This window comes from Dipodomys merriami, unplaced genomic scaffold (genome assembly GCF_024711535.1).
Source record: "Dipodomys merriami isolate MVZ:Mamm:240054 unplaced genomic scaffold, mDipMer1.0.p SCAF_85, whole genome shotgun sequence".
In the NCBI taxonomy this organism is placed as follows: Eukaryota; Metazoa; Chordata; class Mammalia; order Rodentia; family Heteromyidae; genus Dipodomys; species Dipodomys merriami.
Window position 1 is genome coordinate 5280331 of NW_027206457.1, and position 21698 is coordinate 5302028.

Consider the following 21698-nt stretch of genomic DNA (forward strand, 5'->3'; position numbering starts at 1 on the left):
AGGAGGCTGAGATCTGAGTTCAAAGCCACATCTGTCAGAAATGTCCATGAAGCTCTGACCTTTATCAACCAGCAAAAAGCCAGAAACAAAGGTATGGCTCAAGTGACAGAAAATTAACCTTGAGAAAAAAAAGCTAAGGGAGAGCTTCTAGGCCTCGAGTTTAAGCCTTAGTACCAATACAAACAACAACAACAAAAAACACAAAACAAAACCAAATCAAAGAATAAAAACATAAAATTAGTGATAGCAGGGTTGGGAATGTGGCTTAATGGTAGAGTGCTTTCCCTAGCATGCATGAAGCCCTGGATTCAATTATTTAGTACCACACAAAGAGAAAAAGCGGAAGTGGCGTTGTGACTCACTCAAGTGGTAGAAGTACTAGCCTTGAGCAATAGAAACTCAGGGACAGTGCCCAAGATCTGAGTTCAAGCCCCAGGACTGGCAAAAAAAAAAAAAATAGTGATATCCATTCAATTTTTAGATTTAAACAACAAAGTTAAACACAAGCCACTATTCTGGACATAGATTTTATTGTTTAGAAATTTCCAGCAGCGTACCTTTGTCAGATGCCTGTGAGAACTGAGACTGGAAAAGAGCCAAGGGCAGGTTGTGACTGTTCTTCCTGAAAACTCCACACATAGAACAGAAACAGCCAGCCTGGCCTCAAGGCAGGAGGCGATGGAGGAGCCAAGGGTTGGCCACCCATGCGCAGATCTGTGTGAACAACAGAAACTGCACAGGTGTCCAGTCAAAGTGAGACCCCAAGTTACAAACAGCTTTCTTAGATAGTGCCGGAACAGGAAAAGCATCAGAGAGAATCTATAGAAAACCAATCTATCGTGGTCATCATATTTACCTGAAACTAATCTACCTGTTCTTATTATTCTTTTATTTTAAAAGCAAACCAAGTGTATACAGTATTTTTTTTAAAAGTCATGTAAACGTTGCAAAGTTTTGTGGGTTATTTATAATCTAGAGGACGTAAAAAATTACCATACTTGTTAAGATTATAAATACTAACCCTTTCACCCCCCCTCCCCCAATGAAAAAAACAATTGTTACAAAAATATAAAAAATATACTTGCTGCTCCTGTTTAACCTTTCCACCAGAAATCTCAAGATTCTGGGATATATCTGGCTTTTATGCCATACAACAGCAAGCACAAGCACAACCTTTCTAACTTTTAAGAAAGGAAAAGCTCCAGAGCATTCCCTTTTGCTATGAGACTTGTGGCTGCTTCACAACTACTACAATGCTAATGAGCAATTAAATTCCCCTGCACAAAGGGAAAACTTATAGTATGAGGACCAATTTCAAACTCATTCTGCAACCCTTCTCATTTCTCTCTTTAGCTCCCTCAATTCCACAATGGGACATGCTGTGTCCTCAGGCTCTTGAACTGGTCATTGCTTCCCTCACTTTCCACTGGAGAAGGCAGAGAGGAAGGAGAAGGCTTCTTAAGGAAGAGGATGTACTTAGCCTGTTCTATCTGCTTCCTTGACATGAAATTGGCTCCACCCCAGACTGCTGATATCAAGGAAGCTGCATGCTTGGTAGATGCTAACAGTGCAGCCTGGAGTGATGGCAGATGCTTTAGGATATCATCTCTAGTGTTAGAAGGGACAGCAGGAGCAGTAAAGGCAAAATACTCTGCACTCAGTTAAAACACTTCCATCAATGTTCAGTCAGATCACATTCACTTCTCCACAGCAAGGATGTTTACTAATTAAGAGCTCCAAAATGGCCAAAATTCAGATTGAAACAATTCAAGAAACTACAGTGGCTTGCCTGCTTGTTGCTCAAGTCTTTAAGGATTCTACATCTGGCTCAGGGCCATTTCCAGTTGATTCAGCTGCCACCAGTAGGGGGCAATGTGTGAAAAGGCTTGCTCAAACCCTTGAGAAAATTGTCACTGTTTTTCTACTAGGATAGATCAGAATGCTATCAGGAAGAGCTCCACATAGCTGTGATACTGCTGGACTATACCCTGTGTCCCTAAAGTCCACTGAGATCACTCAGACCAGGGATTTGGCCTAAGTATGTTCAAGAGTATAATTCACCCCAAAGCACTCAGTGTATACTGAATCCCACTACCTGCTGTATTGCTTAGAAGAGGAAACTCTGCTCTACCGGAAGCTATATCTACACCTTCAAAGGACCTCTGACCTTGGCCATATCCCTCAGTGTCTACCACAACATAACTTGGTAACCTGCTCTACCCCTGCACTCCTGCTATCCCCATTCTTGTCCAAGATGGACTGCCAGAAAGATGTGGGCCCCCACTGGACCTCAGGCTCTGAAGGACTGGATTTTTACACCACTAAGGGCTTTATTTCAGATATCACAATGTTGATTACTGGATTTTCATTATTTACCATGATGGAGCCATATATTTCCCAGCACCTGCTCATTTCTCTAGATCTGAAACACCTCACCCAACATGTCCTTGCTGCTTCTAATACCAAAGAAACTTTCCAAAAGTAACAGGTGGTTTGAGCACGTTGGCCACATCTGCTAAGCAAATCCTCTCTACTGCAGTTGCATTAAAAGATCAGGCCCTGTGAGACATGGTGCATTTACATTTTCTCAGAAGAGAAGTGCTCCCAACATCAAGGCACAAGGAAGGAAGTCTCTTGGGCAAAATAACCATGAACACAACCAGCAATCTCCATGAGGTCTGAGGCAGTCAGGGGAGAGTCCTGGGTGGACATCAGGAGGAGACCCAAGGAAAGTATCTCCTCCAGGGCCTGAGGCATCCTCAGGCATACTTGTCCAGGAACTTTATATGAAAGTCCTTCACTTTCTGGAGCACTGTCTTCAGCTTCTCCACTGGAGGGAGAATGGTCATTCTGTCAAGAAAGAGAACAGCTATCAGTCTATCTGCTCTGGAAAAGGAAGAGGAATCAACCTAGCATCTGGTCTTGCATTGCAAGAAGTGAGGATAAGCCATGTGAGGAAGGATAGGCGTGCGTGTGCGTGTGCGTGTGCGTGTGCGTGTGCGTGTGTGTGTGTGTGTGTGTGTATACTGGTATTGAGGCTTGAATTTAGGGCCTGGGCTAAATTCAGGGCCCTGAGCTTTTTCACTCAAATCAAGCACTCTACCACTTGAGCCACACCTCCACTTCTAGGTTTTTGATAATTAATTGGAGAAAGGAGTCTTACAGACTCTCCTGCCTGGGTTGGCTTTGAACTGCGATCCTCAGATCTCAGCTAGGATTACAGACGTGAGCCACTGAAGGCTGGCTGGCTGGTCTGCTTTAAAAACTCAAGCTCTAGGACAGTGCTCAGGATTTATTAAAATCTCTTCCTCTCTCCTAATAGGGTCTTGCTATGTTTATCAAGCTAGCTGTGAACACCTGAGACAGTGATCCTCCTGTATCAGCTTCCCAAATAGCTAAAATGACAAGCATGAACCACCAAGTTCAGTTTATAGCTAATTTTTTTAAACCAAGTAACACATGTAAATGAAAGTAATAATCTATTATAGCATTTAGAAAGACACATTCACCTACTACCACAAAAGTCCTGTACCATATTTTGATTAATGTGCAAAACTTTCTAGGGGATGACTCTGAGTCTCTTACACACAGAGAACAATATTTTACTTGTGCTACATACACATTTCTTTCTTTCCACCACTCAGTCTCTAACAGAAACAACTTCCAGTGAGTTTACTCCAAAGGCATTCCCAAGTCCACTGTTAACTAACATTTCCCTCAAGAGCTGTCAACAGGCCTCCCAACTCTAGAAGCAATCACCTCAATTTCACTTTTTTGAGGGGGGTGCTAAGGACAGAACACAGGGCCTCCAACTTGGCATATGTTCTGTTACTGGCTACTCCAATCCCAGCACCACTTTCTGAATGGGCCATGAAGTGTAGAAAGGAGCTTGATTTAGAGAAAGGAGAAAAGGCGAATTAGAAATGGTTCATCCTGCTGGGAGACAACCTATAATCTTCTTTTTTATTTCTTTTGCAGTACTGGGGATTTGAACCCAGGGATTTGTGCTTACTGGGCAGGCATTCTACCATTTGAGTCATGCCTCCAGTCCCTTTTTACATTGGTTATTTTGAATGTAGGGGGTCTTTTTTTATGCCCAGATCAGTGTGGGTGTTGAGCCTTCTGTTTGTGCTTGTATAACTGGGAATGAAGGAGTATACCACCCATTCATTGTGTTGCCCACCCATATCACCCATCCATTGTGTTTCCTCTACCGCTGGGATGATAGGTGTGTGCCATTATGCCCAGTCATTGGTTGAGATAGAGTCTACAAACTTCTGTGCCTAGGCTGGCCTTGAACGACAACCCTCAAATCTCACCTCCCAAGTAGTTAGGATTACAGGACCAAGCCTGGTTATTACCTATAATCTTGATTAAGTAAGACTTCACCTTTAGTCAGCAGCTCATGTTATTTCTCTTTTTAGCATCTGCACAGGAAACATCCGAAAGAAACAAAACTGTGGGGAACTGTGGGAAGCCCACGAGGAATAGATCAGCTCAGGAGCTGACCATTCTCATCTGCATGGGAGAGGAGGCTGAGTCAGGGTGCGCCTGGGAAAGGTCTCATAGTAAGTAAGCTAATTCCTGTCAGTGACGCATTAGCAGGATTTGAGACTCACAGTAGTACCAGGTCCCACTGTGTAACCAAGGAGCTATGGCATGCCACCATGTGCAGGCACTGTCCTGAGCATCTGCATGCACCATTATGGACTTTAAAAAGGGCAAGGAGATAAAGAAGAAAACACACTAATAGGTGTGCACTGGTGGCTCATGGCTGTAATCCTAGCTACTCAGTAGATCAAGGTTCAAAGCCCATGAGCCTTGGTCTTCCAAATAACCATAAAAAATGCTGGACAGGACTGGGAAGATGGCTCAGAGGTAGAGTGTTTGCCTTGCATGCATGAGGCACTGGGTTCGATTCCTCAGAACCACATAAACAGAAAAAGCCAGAAGTGGTGCTGTGGCTCAAGTGGTAGAACGCTAGCCTTGAGCTGAAGAGCTAAGGGACAGTGCCAGGCCCAGAGTTTAGGCCCCATGACACACACACACACACACACACACACACACACACACACACACACACACACACACACACACACACATACACACACACACACACACACACACACACACACACACACACACACACACACACACACACACACAGCTGGACAATGGCATGGGAAGGTGGCTCAGTGGTAGAGTGCTTGCCTAGCATGCATGAAGCCCTGGGTTCAATTCCTTAGTACCACATAAACAGAAAAAGCCAGAAGTGGTGCTGTGACTCAAGTGGTAAAATGCTAGCCTTGAGCAAAAGAAGCTCAGAGACAGTACGCAGGCCCTGAGTTCAAGCCCCAGGACTAGCAAAAGAAAATGCTCAACTAGAGGAGTGGCTCAAGTGGTAGAATACCAGACAGGAGCCAAAACCCTGAGTGATATCACAAGGCCCTGAATTCCAATTTCCAAAAGTGATAGGACAGACAGAGGAAATAGAAGGGGAGACCAAACAGTCAAGGAAGACCTGTTTTCTTATTTCCTGGCAACAAAATAGAAGGAAGTGTTGAGATGAGTGAGATTTACTCAAAGCAGTTGGCTGCCTCACCATTCCACAGTCTCCATGTTAAGAAGCCCAATGATCCCAGGAGAAGGAGTAGAGGTATCATACCTGAAGTGGTAAGTGCCTTCCCTTTGTCCAAAGCCACTGCCAGGCACCACGCAGATGCCCGTCTCCTCCAGGAGTTTCATACAGTAGAACATGTCTGGAGCCATTTTATGGGCCTGTGGGAGCAGGGGAGAACTTTAGATTCCTTCTTGCCTTCACAAATACCAACTCACCATTCAAAATGCAAAACATACATAATCTAATTGGCAGATTATTGTTCCTAGGCAGGGTCCTTGTCTCTTCCCTGCAGGCAGAGCAAGACAAGAAGTTGGATTACAGCTAGTAGCTGGTGCCAGGAACCAGATACCTGAGGCTGTTGCAAGATGGCCAGTGGCTATGGCACCTCCGTCCTTCTCTAGGGAGTGCCAGCCTGTTCTCTTCATAACAGAATCTTCAGAGATTGTTCAACAGCCACTGACAGCAAATGCCTTTGTACCAATCTACATAATGATCTGAAAACAAGGCCCTTGGAGCTGCAGTGCTACTTACAAGTTAGTTTGCACGATCACCTAGAGAATCTGTAAAATACAGAGCCTCCAGCTCCACTGCCAGGGATTTTCATCCTGAACCTAAACTCTGGGTACTTAAAAAGGTACTCAGAAGCTGGTTGCTCAGGGATCACATCTGTAATCCAAGCAACTCAGGAGGCTGAGATCTAAGGATTGAGGTTCAAAGCCATCTTTTTTTTTTTTTAATTCAATCTGGGCTTGAACTCAGGGAGGACTAGGCACTGTCCCAGAGCTTCTTTTGCTCAAGATTAGAACTCCATTTGAGCTAGAGCTCCATTTCCAGCATTTTGGGGTAGTTTATTGGATTACCTATCATCCAGAGATCTTGGTTTTCTGAGCAGCTAGGATTACAGGTATGAGCTTCCAGTACCTGGCTCCATCAGATTCTTGTCTCCAATTAACCACTAAAAAACTGAAGGGGAGTTGTGGTTCAAGTGGTAGAGCTCTAGTCTTGAGCAAAAGCAGCTGTGGGACAGTGCCTTGAGTGAAAAAACTCAGGGACACAGCCCAGGCCCCGAGTTCAAGCCCTAGGATCTGTGTGCACACACGCATGCACATACATACACACATACAAACACAAAATCTAGAAGTTGAGCTGTGGCTAAAATGTTGGAGCACTAGCCTTGAGCAGAAATGCTAAGGGACAGCACCTAGGCCTTGAGTTCAAGCCCCAGTAAAAGTACTTAAAAAAAAAAAAGGCAGTCAGTAGATTCTGGGGTTGGGTAAGGCAAATCTCAGCTCCTCAGGGAAGGAGAGGGAAAGAAGAAACAGCTAACACGAAGTTTGTAAAAGAAATGTACATATCACCCAATGCGGAAGAAAGCTGTACTCTCAAAACTTGTAAAATTCACAAACTTTACAGACCAAGATAATGACAATTTTCCTTGTGAAGGTTAAAATGTGTTTGTAACTTTAAGTATCACTATCCTACAATACTGTGAAATTATGTAATCATTTATTCTCAATAAAAAATTATTATTTGGGGGGGGGGTCTGGTTGTGGGGCCTGAACTCTGGGCCTGGGTGCTGTCCCTCAGCTCTTCAGCTCAAGGCTAGCACTCTACCACTCTAGCCACAGCACCACTTCCGGCTTTTTTCTTTTTGCTTATGTGGTGCTGAGGAATCGAACCGAGGGCCTCAGGCATACAAGGTAAGCGCTCTACCACTGAGCCACCTTCCCAGCCCTCAATAAAAAATTATTATATAAAAAAACTATTTATTGCAGCATTATTTACCATAGCTAAGATATGGAACTAACCCAGATGCCCCTCAGTAGAATAATGGATCAAGAAAATGTGGTATATATACACAATGGAATTCTATTCCTCCATCAGAAAGAATGACATTGCCCCATTTGTTAGGAAATGGAGACTTGGAAAAAATTATATTAAGTGAAGTAAGCCAGGCCCAAAGAAACTTAGGTCCCATGGTTTCCCTTATTTGCAATAACTAGTATATGTCTGAGTCAAGCAGAAAAGGTCAGATAAGTTGATGTTAGGGAAATGAACCCTAAGATATATATTCAAATGTTTTTTTCTTTCAGGTGATTGTTTCTAACACATTTATAAGATTATTTCTTTGTTGTTTTGTATGTCCCTCCCCCATGGTATAACCCCTGCTTTCACTATATTTGAGGTTGGTATAATTTGTGGAGGGGAAGGGGAAAAACAAAATGTTTAAATAGGGATACAAGTGGATCCATTGCAACAATGAGATATACAAGTCCTTATGTGGAAAAACGAACTTTACAACTTTGGTGGGGGAGAGGAGGATTGGTGGGGGGCGGGGGGAGGATGAGAAGGGGAAACAAAGGAGGAGGCTACAATGCTTGATAAGAAATGTACTCATTATCTTGCCCATGTAATTGTAACCCTTCTGTACAGTATTTTCACAATAAAAAATTAAAAAAAAAACCTCTCAGCCCCACATAAACTTAGTGACCTGGGAGTGGCAAAAATGCCAGGAGTACACGACCAAGCTTAGGAAATGCTGCTTCCGGACACTGGAAGAGATAGGGAGGAGACTCCCTTTGCTTCCCCAGTATTGCACTGCATTTGGGAACTTTCCTTCAGAGCAGCATTATTTTTTTTGTTATTTTTTTAAATACATTTTTTATTGTGAAAATACTGTACAGAGGGGTTACAGTTACATGAGCAAGGAAGTGAGTACATTTCTTATCTGGCATTGTTGCCTCCTCCTTTCTTTTTCCCCTACCATCCCGTCCCTCCTCCCACCTAAATCGTAAGGTTCATTTTTCGACATAGCGTCTTGTACATCTCATTGTTGCAATGGGTCAATCTGTATCCCTATTTAAACATTTTGTTTTTTCCCTTCCCCTCCACAAATTATACCAACATCAAATACAGTGAAAACAGGGGTTATACCATGGGGGAGGGACATACAAAGCAACCAAAAAAAAATCACATGGTACCTTATAATTATGTTAGAAACAATAGCAAGGAAGAAAAACCACTTGTGTCCCTATCTTGAGGTTCATTTCACTTAACATCATCTTATCTGAGCTTTTCTGCTTGTCCCAGACATATACTAGTTATTGCCAATAAGGGAAACCATGGGACCTAAGTTTCTTTGGGTCTGGCTTCAAGTCTTTCCATTTCCTAACAAATGGGGCAATGGCATTCTTTCTGATGGAGGCATAGAATTCCATTGTGTATAGATGCCACATTTTCTTTTTTTTTTTTTTTGGTCGGTCATGGGGCTTGAACTCTGGGCCTGGGCGCTGTCCCTTAGCTCTTCAAGCTCAAGGCGAGTGCTCTACCACTTGAGCTACAGCGCCACTTCCGATTTTCTGGTGGTTTATTGGAGATAGGAGTCTCACGGTCTCTCCTGCCCAGGCTGGCTTTGAACCGTGATCCTCAGATCTCAGCCTCCTGAGTAGCTAGGATTACAGGCGTGAGCCACCAGCGCCCGACAGATACCACATTTTCTTGATCCATTCATCTACTGAGGGGCATCTGGGTTGGTACCATATCTTAGCTATGGTAAATAATGCTGCAATAAACAGAGTTGTGCTGGTAGCTTTAGTATTGTCTTATTTGTGATCATTTGGGTAAATGCCCCAAAGTGGGATTGCTGGGTCATATGTGGAGTCTTTTGAGGAACCTCCATACTACTTTCCAAATTGGTTGAACAAGTTTACATTCCCACCAACAATGCAGTAGGGTTCCCTTCTGGCCACATCCCCTCCAGCATCTGTTGTTATTACAGAGCAGCATTGTTAACAGACTCCAGACACCACTGTCATCTGGGAACCTCATATTTGCCCCATTACCACAATTTGTCACTGTGGCTGGGCCTCTGAGACCCTTGTCACCTTTATACAGTAAATAGCATCTGGCCAAGAGGTCCCCAAAGTTCAGAACTCTTTGTTTGTTTGTTTTTTTGGGTCCAGTTGTGGGGCCTGAACTCTGGGCCTGGGCGCTGTCCCTCAGCTCTTCAGCTCAAGGCTAGCGCTCTCCCACTTGAGCCACAGCGCCACTTCCGGCTTTTTTCTTTTTGCTTATGTGGTGCTGAGGAATCAAACCCAGGGCCTCTGGCATGCAAGGCATGCACTCTACCACTGAGCCACCTTCCCAGCCCCAAAGTTCAGAACTCTTATAGCCAGCACCTTTACTCCCCAGTGCAGGAAACTACCCAGGACCCAATTGTAGAAAGTAAACCTAGGGAGAGACCAACCCAGCAGTGTCCCAGACCTGAGCTGTCTCCACAGCCTTAGCAGGAATGAATATCCGAGGAAAGGCATACATGGCTCCCTGCAAGGGGTTGCAATGAATTCCTGGGACTTGATTAAACAGGTCTTCTGTCAGCTTTGCTTTCTTGGCTAGATTACCCAGGACAGATTCTTTCTCCTGAGGAAAGAGAGAAAGGGCAGGAATCAGTGTCTCAATAAAGAAGGTATTTTCTTCTATATCCAGCAACTGCAGATTGAGAAAAGATGAGCTTGTTGGTGCCTAAGTGCTGAGATCAAGAAGGTGAGTAGAACAAGCCTTCTGTAGGACATTTGCCACAGCATTCTCAGCCCAGAAGACTACCAAGTGTGCTGGACACATAAATACATGGTGGGTTTCAGGCCATAGTGTAGATCCTGGAAGGCCTGTGTCCTGGATTCTATTCTTGCATAAGGATGACAGTGAAAATGAGCAAAACCAGCCCTATCCTGTTGAATCAACCTATTTTATCATATACCTATCCATCTCTCCATCTCTGATATGGATTAATTTTTTGACAAATATTCTGGATGTCACTAAGCTCTGTTTTTCTCAGATCTTCATTACCTAGGATTAGTTTGTACAGTCTGATATTTTTTTGCTTATTAGAAAATGATTAAACATTCATTCTTACAATTTTGTTTTGGAAAAATCTTTCTAATTTAAGTCCAGTTCTGGGACCTGATAGGAAACTGTCTTTGCCAGTTCAGTTCATCTACATGAGCCCCAAACTGAGTATCTCATTGTGTCATGTGCTCTGAAGCTGGGTATGGAAGACACAGATGAAGGTGACCAACTCTTTGTGTAGAACAAACTGAAGATATTTCTAGAAGCCACGAATCTTCCAAAGATAGACTCCACCATGTCATTTGCAAAGATACCTTCCCAATCCCAATCTGTGTGATGGGTGCATAGAACACAGACTCAGGCAAAGCAAATCAGTCTGTGGCTGGTCCAGAGCTTACACTTGTGTCCAGCCAGGAGCAGAAGTGTCAAGGACTTCTGCAAATATTGTTGGGAATGGGACCTATAGAGAGATAAGCCTGCCAATGAGCAGATAAATAGTGTGATATAGACATACAATGACATGGCACTCAGCTATCAGTCCAAAAGGTAAGTTACCTGTGCAGGTCACACATTTTTAAACTGTTATGTTTAAAAGTGGTTTTATATACCATATATACATTTATAAATATATAAACATAAGTACATTTATAAATATATAATTATATTTATATTATATATAAATATGTGTACATATTTATAAATATATTTATTATATTTATATTATATATAGATACATAATATCCTACATATAGGCATATAAATATAATATATAATATGTGTAATAAATATAATATATATAATAAATTATATATATATAAATGTCTTTCCCACATACTTAAAAAAAAAGGTTTTGAGTCTAGACCAGAAAAGAGTTGACCTCTAGGTTACATGACCCATAGGTTCCTTGTTTTTTTATTTTGGTTTGGCTTCATTTTTTGAGTGTCTCAGTATGTTGACTAGGCTGGTCCTAAACTCCTGGACTGTAGAGGTCCTACTGAGGAGCCATACCCAGTGTCATCAGTTTTTTCTCCTTTGTTGTTGTTGCTGTTAAAGCTAATCAGTTAGGTTCTCAGTGTGTATGACGGGATGGTGTCGAGCTGTGAGGATGCCTGGTTAGGACAGAGGTAAGCCCCTGACTTAAAACAATATTGTGTCCACACTTCCCCTTCTTTTTCAGCTTACTGACAGAATCCCTCAATGTGTTATCAGGATGCAAGTTCTTCCCCTATAGGTGCCTATGAGGACAGGCAGGGAAGAAGATGCGTCTATCTACCCACATGCATAATCATCCCACTTAAAAATTCAGACTCAACCAACTAACTGAAGGTCAGTTACCAAGAAGGTCCATGGAAGGTGGATAGGGACAAACAAACAGACTAAGAGAGAGAAACATATATTAACACATACCAGTAGGTATATGGCTATCTAGAGACAGGCAAACCATGAGATCACTCATGGTAGGAATTCACCAGCGACTTAACAGTAGCAGTACATAGACAGGTCACAGCAAATTTACCTTGATGAACTGCTCAAAGGATTCCTCTCCTGGTACTGGGGGATTCACAACAATGTCCATGGCAGCCTGTCCAGACACTGGTGGGCACAGACGTACAGAAAGCAGCTTTACCAGCTGACCCTTGATCTCAGGATGTAGATTGATCACCTCCATGTAGCCTCCTCTATAGCCACACCTGGAGGGTAGAGAAGAGGATACACATTCACTAATTATGGAAAGATCTTTTACTTTTTCTTTTGTGCTAGTAATGGGGCTTGAACTCAGGGCCTCTGCACTGTCCCTGAGTTTTTTACTCAAAGCTGGTACTCTACCACTTGAACCATAGTTCCATTTCTGGCTTTTTGGTAGTTAATTGGGAGATTGTACCATGGATTTTTCTGCCAGGGCGGATCCTCAGAGCTCAGCCTCTTGAGTAGCTAGGATTATAAGCATGATGAATATAGAAAAGTTTAGGAAAAAAGCTACATAGCACACAGAAGCCAGCATTGCTACCCAGGTAAGACCAGACAGAACAGCCAAGCAACCATTATAGCTTCTTGACCAGGCCAAAATATCTCTTCCAACTTTAGTTACACTGGCTTCCAGTCTCCCAAATGAGTACCTTCCCCATGCTGACACCTGGCACACAAAAGAATCCCAGCGGTGAGAAAGATGCTCTTTTTTTTTTTTTTTTTGGTCAGTCATGAGACTTGAACTTTGGGCATGGGCTCTGTCCCTCAGCTCTTCAGCTCAAGGCTAGCACTCTACCACTTGAGCCACAGCACCACTTCCAGTTTAATGAGTGGTTTATTGGAGATAAAAGTCTCACTGGACTTTCCTGCCCTGGCTGTCTTTGAACCACAATCCTCAGATCTCAGCCTCTTGAGTAGCTAGGATTACAGGCATGAGCCACCGGTGCCTGTGAGAAAGATGCTCTTAATGGTAAATGAACTCATTATCTTTTCTTCTCAGTCTCTTCTTCTCCCAGCCTCTGAGCAGGGGAGACCAGGTCTAATCCTTGGCTTCTTTGCTGTACTTATTCCATGTGAGGCTTACAGTTCCAGTGATCCAACAACCCAGAGACCAATGCCTACAAAATTACATCTCCAGCCAGATATCAGTCCTGATCTAGATTTATACCTCCATCTCTAGCTAGACATAAACAGGCATTTGCAAGTGTAACGTGTCCAAAGCCAAACTGTAGGGCTCCCTCTAGACCTTCCTCATCTGTTTGTCCCCAAGATACTTCGCGTTTATTTTTAGGTCCAAGATAGGGACTTGAACTCAGTACCTGCAGCTTTTGCTCTTGGCTAGTGGTCTACCAACTGAACTACACCTAATCCCTTGGTGTTATTTATTTATTTATTTTTTGTGACACTCCTGGGGCTTGACCTCAGGGCCTGGTACTCTTATCACTTGAACCACAACTGGTTAAATGGACTTCCCTGCCCAGGCTAACTTCAAACCACAATCCTCAGCTCTCACCTCCAAAATAGTTAGAATTACAGTTATGAGACACTGATGCCTGGCTCAAGTATATTGTGGATTTTCTCCCCACTACCTCTGGTCCATGATATCTTGAGGACTAAAATACCCTCTTGACTTGAGTCCTTGCCCTTGCCCCATCCCCTACTACAGAGCAACCAGAAGAAGTCTAGTAAAACACTGGTTAGGTGAAGTCACAGCTCCACTAAAATCCTTCACTGGCTCCCATCTCACTCTTAGTAAAAGCAAAAAGTAGTACACCATGTGACCCAAGCAATCTGACTTCCTATGACCTTGGTCTCAACTTCTGCCACTTTTCCTCTAATTTATCCTTTCCAGCCGCCTTGCCACTCCTCCAAGCCATGCATGTGTCTTCCTCTGAATCTTTACATGCACTGTTGCTTCTGCATGGAATGCTCTTAGCCAGGTATCTTCTTTGGGTCTTAACTCAAATGCCAACTTCACTACTTAAGGCTCATTCCGGGCATTTTATCTCCACCTCCTGGCCTTCCTGCATCTTCTCTGAGACTTGTTCTCCATCTATCACATGTCTTCACTTTTTCTCTCGTCTCTTTCCCTCCCTAGCATATCAGCTCTGTGAAGGCTGTGTGTTTACTGTTGGGTCCTCCATGTTGAAATCAGTACTAAACTCAGAATAGGTACTCAGTAAATATTAGCCAAATGAAAAATACAGCACTGAATCTGACCTTTTCACCCCTGAAGTCACCTAGCCCTCAGGCAGCCTTGGGTACAGTGGTTGGCCCATTGATTTAAATGGTATTTGTTTTCCTACTCAACCTGCCCTCCTTAGCCCCTTAATGTCAGAGTAACAGAAATAGGGAGGCAGAAAATTATCAGTTTTGGAAGCTCCTGTCAAAGCCTGCTTTCTTTTATTTTTCTTTTGTGCTGGTTCTGGGGCTCAAACTCAAGGCCTAGGTGTGTCCCTTAGCTTTTTCATGCAATGCAAGGCTAGTGCTTTACCATTTGAGCCTCAGAGCCCAAGCTGGCTTTGAACTGTGATCCTCAGATATCAGCCTCCTGAGTAGCTAGCATCATAGGCATGAACCACCAGCATCCAGCCTTATTTCCATCTTTTATCCACAGTCTGATTTCTTTCAGGCATGCTTGGATTTCAGTTGAACCCTTGCATGAGGGCTTCCCCTAGGAGAGGTGCACCCTTTCTCCTCTTGATTCTTAGATCACAGAAGTAATGGAGAAGGTCTGCTTTCTTTACAGGATAGAGCAGAAAAGCAGGTTGATAAGGGACAGTAGCAGGTCCAGGCAGGCCCCGGGGCAAAGGGAGGCCAATGCCAACTTACTCGCCCATGTAACCCTTAGAGGTGGAGTGGAAGGAAGCAAGCTCCACGTTGTTGGAATACTCAGGCCCCATCTCGTAAAGCACCTTCTTAAAGGAGTGGAATCTACAGTCCGGAGAGTACACGTTGTCCTGGTATACCTGCAGGGGAGGACATGACAGGGACATTGCTTCAGAGAGCCTGGGCCTATAAAGGCTAGGTTCAGGGTGCCAAAGCCGAGGAAGGGTGGGCACAAATGCTCAGTTAACCTGTGGTCACGGGGTAGGTCACAGAGCCCAGCCTGAACATCTTAGCCAGCCCAGCCTGAGATAAGCATTACTTCCAGGGATAAACGAAATTGTACCTGAAGGAACCTTCCAGAACAAGCAAGGAAGAAAGGTCTCAGACTAGATGCTGAATTTGACAAAGCTTAGGAGCTCACTTGGCTTTCTCCCACATTCATCCTCATACCACTTCCAAACTTTTTCTAAGGAATATTCTACCCACGACACTGAGGATTCCCATCTTCCCAAGTATATTTTTCTTCCTAAAGCACAAAACGTACTTCCTTCAAAGATAGGAAATGTTGGCAGTGCTTATTCTTTGAACTCCCCACTGAAGGAATTAACCTTACTGGGTTTCCTCTCTTACTTAACTAGGATCATTTTCTTTTTCTCTCCACCTCTCATTGCCAGAGCAGAACGTCCATTTTCTTCTTCCCTAACCCCCAATCTAGCACTCACAGCCTACCAGCACCCCACTCTGACCCTTGAAATTAACTTTGCACACTAATTTTTGAGATCAGGAAAAAAAATGGCTTCCTGGGATTCTGAAGGTCAGTAGGAGGTTCAATGGGCTCCACAGGCCCAGCATTGTCCTCCCGGCTTCTTCCTCCAAGACCCAGTGGGGAGGTTAATAGACCAGGTCACAGGGAAAACCATGGGCCTCTGTGTTGCCCAGTGGGGAGGGCAATATACCAGGTCACAAGGAAAACCATGGGCCTCTGTGTTGCCCTTCCCTCCTGTAGAAATGAAGGTTTTAGAACCATCTATAATTAATTATGGCAACATTTGGTAGGTAAGTTGTTTGTGTGTTGGGGTAGGATAGGGATCCTAAGAAGCAAAGAAATGAAGGTAGTGTTCCAGAAACTACAACTAACAAGAAACAATGCAAACATGAAGATGAAATAAAAATGGAATTGGATAGATCCTCATTTCTTCCTTGCAAAACAGAAAAAGAATGGGCAGGTCTCACTTCAGAACTGGGGTTCATGAAGCAACAGTATGGGACTAATTAAGACCTTCTCATAGACTGAGAATTAAATGAGAAGGAAGCTATGGAAATAGCAGGAGACACAACTGCACCTTATGAGGTGCAGACATCAATCACTGCTTTCATGGGGCAACCTTCTTTCCTTTTCCAGTAAGAGTTCCCCAGTTTTTCTCCTCCTCTCCCGCATCCTATTTGGAGGTTTGGGGAGAACAGGGAAGATACTATTCCTTGCTCTGAGTCTAGCCAATCTGCAATCAGGCTGTGACCTAAGCTCAATCAATGAGTCACAACAGACTTCTGCTGAAACTGCCAGGATGAAAGCCCTCTTTCTTGTCTGCAAAGGTAACAGATCTGTGTCTGAGGCCAACAGAGAGAGCAGAAAAGAGAGAGCTTAGAAGGCATGTTTTGAATTCCTGCATCTAGCAACACTCCCATGGCCTTAACATCTTTTCCTCTTCATCTTTTTTCTTCCCAAAGTTTAAGTAATCTGTGTTAAGTTTCTGAAATTTACAATTAAAGCCAAGATAGGGATAATTAGGTTACAGAGTCACAGGTTACAAAATAAACAGCTTTGCCATTGGGCCAGAATCACTCCTCAATACCTAGAAAGTTCTCTCTGGCTTCAAAACAATCAGATCTGGATCCCTCCCCTAGAAAGGAACACTCACCCCCACCCATCTCTGAGAGGGAGCTGGGACTGCTCTTACCTCATCAGCCAGGAGAAAGAGCTTCTCTTCCCAGGCAAAGTGAATCACTTCTTCTATGCACTTTCTGCTTTGTACCTGGCCTATAAAATCCCCAAGAAAATCAAAATATAGGTTGCAACAATGTTTAAATTGTCCCAGGTCAGAATCCCACCCACAATCACTTAGTGTCCTGTGTTCTTTGAGACTCTAAGAGACCACCCATCTAGCTGTGTGCATGCTGGTGAAAGGTCCATCTCCAGGGATCCCACTGAAGCTAAGTGTGTGGTACTGGTTCATATCCAACTTTCTTTCTGTTCTTTCGTTTCTTTTTATTGTTTGTTTTGGCACTGGCACTTGAACTCAGGGCCTCATGTTCTCACTTGGCTTTTTTGCTCAAGGCTGATGCTGTACTATTTGAGCTTCTTGCTGATAATTGGAGAGAGTCACACAGATTTGTCTTCTCAGGCCTGAGAAGCTAGGAATATAGGCCTAACCCACCAATATAGGTGCCTGACTTTTGCTGTTGCTTTGAGTCTGTGTCGGTGTAGATGCATGTGTATGTACGTAGTATTTGATCTGTTCTGGGGGATATGGAGACATTGAAATGTCATAAAGAGCAGAAAAATAAAACTAAAGCTCACCCTTCCTCTCTCTAATATGCACCAGCAGTGACATAATGGGACGACCACACTAGTTAATATGGTAACTAGTAATTTGCTGAGATTTCTGGAAACACTTTCTCCTAAAACAGGCACAGAGAAGCTCTCTAAGACAAGGACAGGGTCTATCCTACCTCATCATTGACCCTTCGAGTTGGCACTTAACAGATATTCAGTAAATATTTGCAGAACAAATGCTAAATGAATGAACCTGGACACCAATGTTAGTGTCTCCTGCGAGCTGAAAGGAGAGCTAGACATTGTGAAAGATCATGACAAGCATGCTGTGGTTGTCCTGGGGTCAGCCTCCTCCCCGCTTCAGGACTGGAATCAACACTAGCAGGAAAGATAGCCATTTCAGAGAAACAAGTGCAGACAAGAAGCCAATAACCCAGCCACTCACAGGACAGGCCACAAGTACAAGTGAGCCAAACAACAAAGGCAAGAAAGTGGAAATAGAATCTTTCTACAATATTTTCTGAGGCTTGCTGAGACTGTGGCACTAGAGTGGCTGGTATTCTCACACTATCCTCTGGGAAAGCACCACTACCATCAAGCTTGCCAATTTCCTTAAAAAGAATATTCTTAAGCCAGGTACCAGTGGTTCACACCTGTAATGCTAGCTACTCAGGAGGCTGAGCTCTGAGGATCATGGGTAGCCAGCCTGGACAGGAAAACTCCTTGAGACTCTTATCTCCCATTAACCACCAAAAATCCCAAAGTAGAGCTGTGGATCAAGTGATAGAGCAACCAGCATTGAGTGATGACCTAAAGGATATAGCTCAGGTTGAGTTCAAGCCCCAGCATACCACCACACACATATGTGGGCACACTGGGCTGGGAAGGTGGCTCAGTGGTAGAGCTCTTGCCTTGCATGCATGAGGCCCTGGGTTGGATTCCTCAGCATCACATAAGCAGAAAAAAAAAAAAAGGCCGCAAGTGGCACTGTGGCTCAAGTGATAGAGGACTCGCCTTGAGCTGAAGAGCTGAGGGACAGTGCCCAGGACCAGAGTTCAGGCCCCACGACCGGACCCAAAAATAAAAAAAATTTAAAAAATTTAAAAAAATTTAAAAAAATTAAAAAATGTGGGCACACACACACTCACGACTGTTTTTAAACTAGATATATATAGTATGTTTAGTATGTTGATGTATATCTTAGTGTATACATCTGCCCACATATATGCACGTTATTGTATAAACATGTATATTGTACTGTAGAATAGTATATAAACTGTATAAACTGTTACCTTTTGTTAAAAATGCTTATAATCTTGTATATAAAGAAAATACAAATTACTGACATACAATGTAACTTTAAGATTTAGCCAGGATTTCTGTCCTGAACTATTTAGTATGCTTGAACTCAGGGCCTGAGCATTGTCCTTAAGCTTCTTTTGCTCAAGGCTAATGCTTTACTACTTGAGCCACAGCTCTACTTCTGGTTTTCTGGTGGTTAAGTAGAAAAGAAGTCTCATAGACTTTCATGCACAGGCTGTCTTCAAATCATGTTCCTTAGATTTCAGCCTCCTGAGTAGCTAGGATTGTAAGTGTGAACCACCAGTGCCCAGCATGTCCTGAACTATTGATAAAACAATTTCTTTATTAAGGAACTGACTTCTCTTGACAAGTGACAGCTGGGCTTCATATTTAGCAAGTTCAGGTCTCTAGGAGGGTGTCAGGCCCAGGTTTCTTTCTTTTTCTCCTTTTTTTGTGTGTGTGCCAGTACTGGGGCATGATCTTAGGTCCTGGATGCTGTCCCTTAGCTTTTTCACTCAAAGCTAGCACTTTACCATTTGAGCCATAGCTCTACTTTCAGCTTTTGGTTGGTTAATTGGAGATCAAAGAGTCTCGTGGACTTTCCTGCCCAGGCTGGCTTCAAACCAGGATCCTCAGATCTCAGATTCCTGAGAAGCCCTGGTTTCTATGTGGAACCAGCCATTGTTCTCAGAAACAGGGGTTGGGGGGTGAGCGTGGGGGGGGGGAGCTAAAGCTGTTTACAAACCCTCCTGGTCTTGCCCTCCCAGGTAGGTGATTGTGCAACTGTATCCTGTTAAGAATACAAGCAAGGATTTGAGCATCAGGACATATAAAAACATACCAAGGGAACCACATAAAAGGAAGCTGATGGAGGGGGTAAAAATGCCCTCAGCTTAGGCCAGGTATAATAGTATATCTCTGTTAGCTCAGCACTCAGGAGGCGGAACCAGAGGACTACACAAAAGACTGTCTTAAGAAATGAAAGAATAAAGCCCTCAGCTTAGTAGAGGAAATGAGATCAAATGGGGGTGAATAATCTCATTCCCACAAATGTACATATGCAAATTTGTAGATAAAGACACAGCTTAATTCTTTCTGGTGTATGAACACAGCTGTCACTCAGAGCATTTCCACCAAGCCACCAATGGGACAAACACATGAATAGTGATAAAAAGCCATATGTGTATTTAGAAAGGCCTTAGCACAACTCTGCTCAGCTGAAGGGGATATGAGATATGACTTTGATCTAGGCCTGTAAAGGGGGGACCCCAAGAACCCCTTAGCAGAGATTGGGCCCAAAGAATTCTCCATGAACTATTGCTTGTGCCTGCTGCACAACCCTCGCTTCTGTGTTTTCTTATCAAGGAGTATGTGACACAGAACTGACCAGTGATTTGACTGGTTTAGAGATGGGCAAATGGCCCACATTCCAGAATGGGCAGATTGGCCCAAGTATACATCCAGTCTGGGAGTTTTGGTGAAACCATGAGAGAAACTCTCTTCCAAGGTTGCTCAGTTGCTGGGCAGCTGAAGACTGCTCCAAGGACATGTTTTTCCTGAGAGGAAATACAACCTAAAGGACAGAAGAGCTGAGGGATGGACCGAGGCTCTCAGGACAACAGTGGAAATTCTGGTGGCCTGCTTTACCCCTGGACTTCACTGCTCCACCATCCAATACTTTTAGTCTTGACTTGGGTTTCTATCTTGAAACTACACAAGAGTACTGGCTAAATACCCCAGTCTACTTTGACTAGCTTAGCCAAACTTGTGTGGTCCAGACAAGATACAGTCATCCCAGGAGGATTTCTATTTCCCATTATCCCTCTTCTAATAACTAATTGATTTTTTACCCACAAAATTTAAGCCCCAAGAGCATAAAATCAGATTCTGCCCACTCATATAGTTGCTCTTTGCACAAATTTTTTAATTAGTATGCATTCATATGACCCCCTTTACTTAAAACAGGAAAATTATTTCTTCACAGATAGCTAGGTGAAAAGATTCATGTAAACACCTGGCCAAAAAAAGTATTAATTCAAATGTAGGCTGTGTATGTGGTCTTAAGATTCCCACATGACTGGCTATTCCAACTATAATCTGCCAACCTGAGAACTACTTAAAAATTAAAATTCCTAAGCTCTACCCAGTCCAATGACATCAAAATATGCAGGAATTGAGTCCAAAATACATATGCAGCTGATTTTTATCAGCTGCAAGGAACACAGATGCCTGAAACATCCCCAGGGAGCCTGGGGTAAAGCCTAGTCTTGAGATATCTCCACAACTCCCTCGTGATTCTGACCTACAAGCCCAGGTTGACAGTGTGATTCTGTGTCACTTACCCACAGCATCATGGGTAGCCTCCATCCCTTCTCTGAAGGCATTGGCAAAATAAACCAGTGCCCCACCAGCTGCACCCCCTTTCTGCACTCAGAAATTCAAGTGGTGCTTTCAGTTTGTTGAAGCATCATCCAATGTTCCAGAGAAGCAGATTACACAATGAACTCCAATGCATTTTGGGCCCAGATCCAATTTATCTCAACAAAGGAGGAAAGAGAAGCCCTTGTTCTCTGCATCCAAATAGTACTGGAGGCATATGAAGCCAGCAGCCCGGAAAGATCAAAACAGTCACTCAGCACTGAGTATTTGAGGGGATGCTTTTCAACTTCTAGAAATAGGCTTTTTGTTTTGTTTTGTTTTTTTGGCTTATTTGTTTTTGTTCTGGTTAGGGCCATTTCTTTTTCTGGACTCAAGGAATGACACAGCAATGATGTATCAAAGAGAAAAATGTTCATACCAACCTTCTAAAAACTGGTTCAGAAAAACAAGTGGCAGTAAAAATAAATGAAGGCGTAGGATCAATGATGACCATTTGTGCATGAATAATCTCAAGGAGACTAGTTTTGGCAAATGGGAGGAGAACAGGAAGAAGAAAAAGAACTGGTTCCAATAATAAAACTCTGCTAAAGAAATGCCTGTGTTTACTCACTCCCTGGGGCCACCTGAGGAAAAGCCTACGGTTTATTTTAGAATTGGATTGGGAAACTGGGAGCAGAGAGGATCTCACATGATTCCGTAAAT

The 21698-nt window shown here is 43.4% G+C and overlaps 1 protein-coding gene across 1 annotated transcript in view; it reads right to left on the minus strand.

Moving 5' to 3' along the window:
* Positions 1-513: 513 nt before the first annotated feature.
* The window catches only part of Gpt2 (glutamic--pyruvic transaminase 2), a 42096-nt gene continuing 20911 nt past the window's right edge, over positions 514-21698 (minus strand). The window contains exons 7-12 of the mRNA XM_070011908.1: positions 16720-16799; positions 14765-14901; positions 11982-12156; positions 9884-10039; positions 5666-5778; positions 514-2850 (exon numbers count right to left, since the gene is read on the minus strand). Coding sequence (XP_069868009.1) covers positions 2760-2850; positions 5666-5778; positions 9884-10039; positions 11982-12156; positions 14765-14901; positions 16720-16799 — 752 coding nt within the window. The 3' untranslated portion in view covers positions 514-2759. The remainder of the gene's footprint in view (positions 2851-5665; positions 5779-9883; positions 10040-11981; positions 12157-14764; positions 14902-16719; positions 16800-21698) is intronic.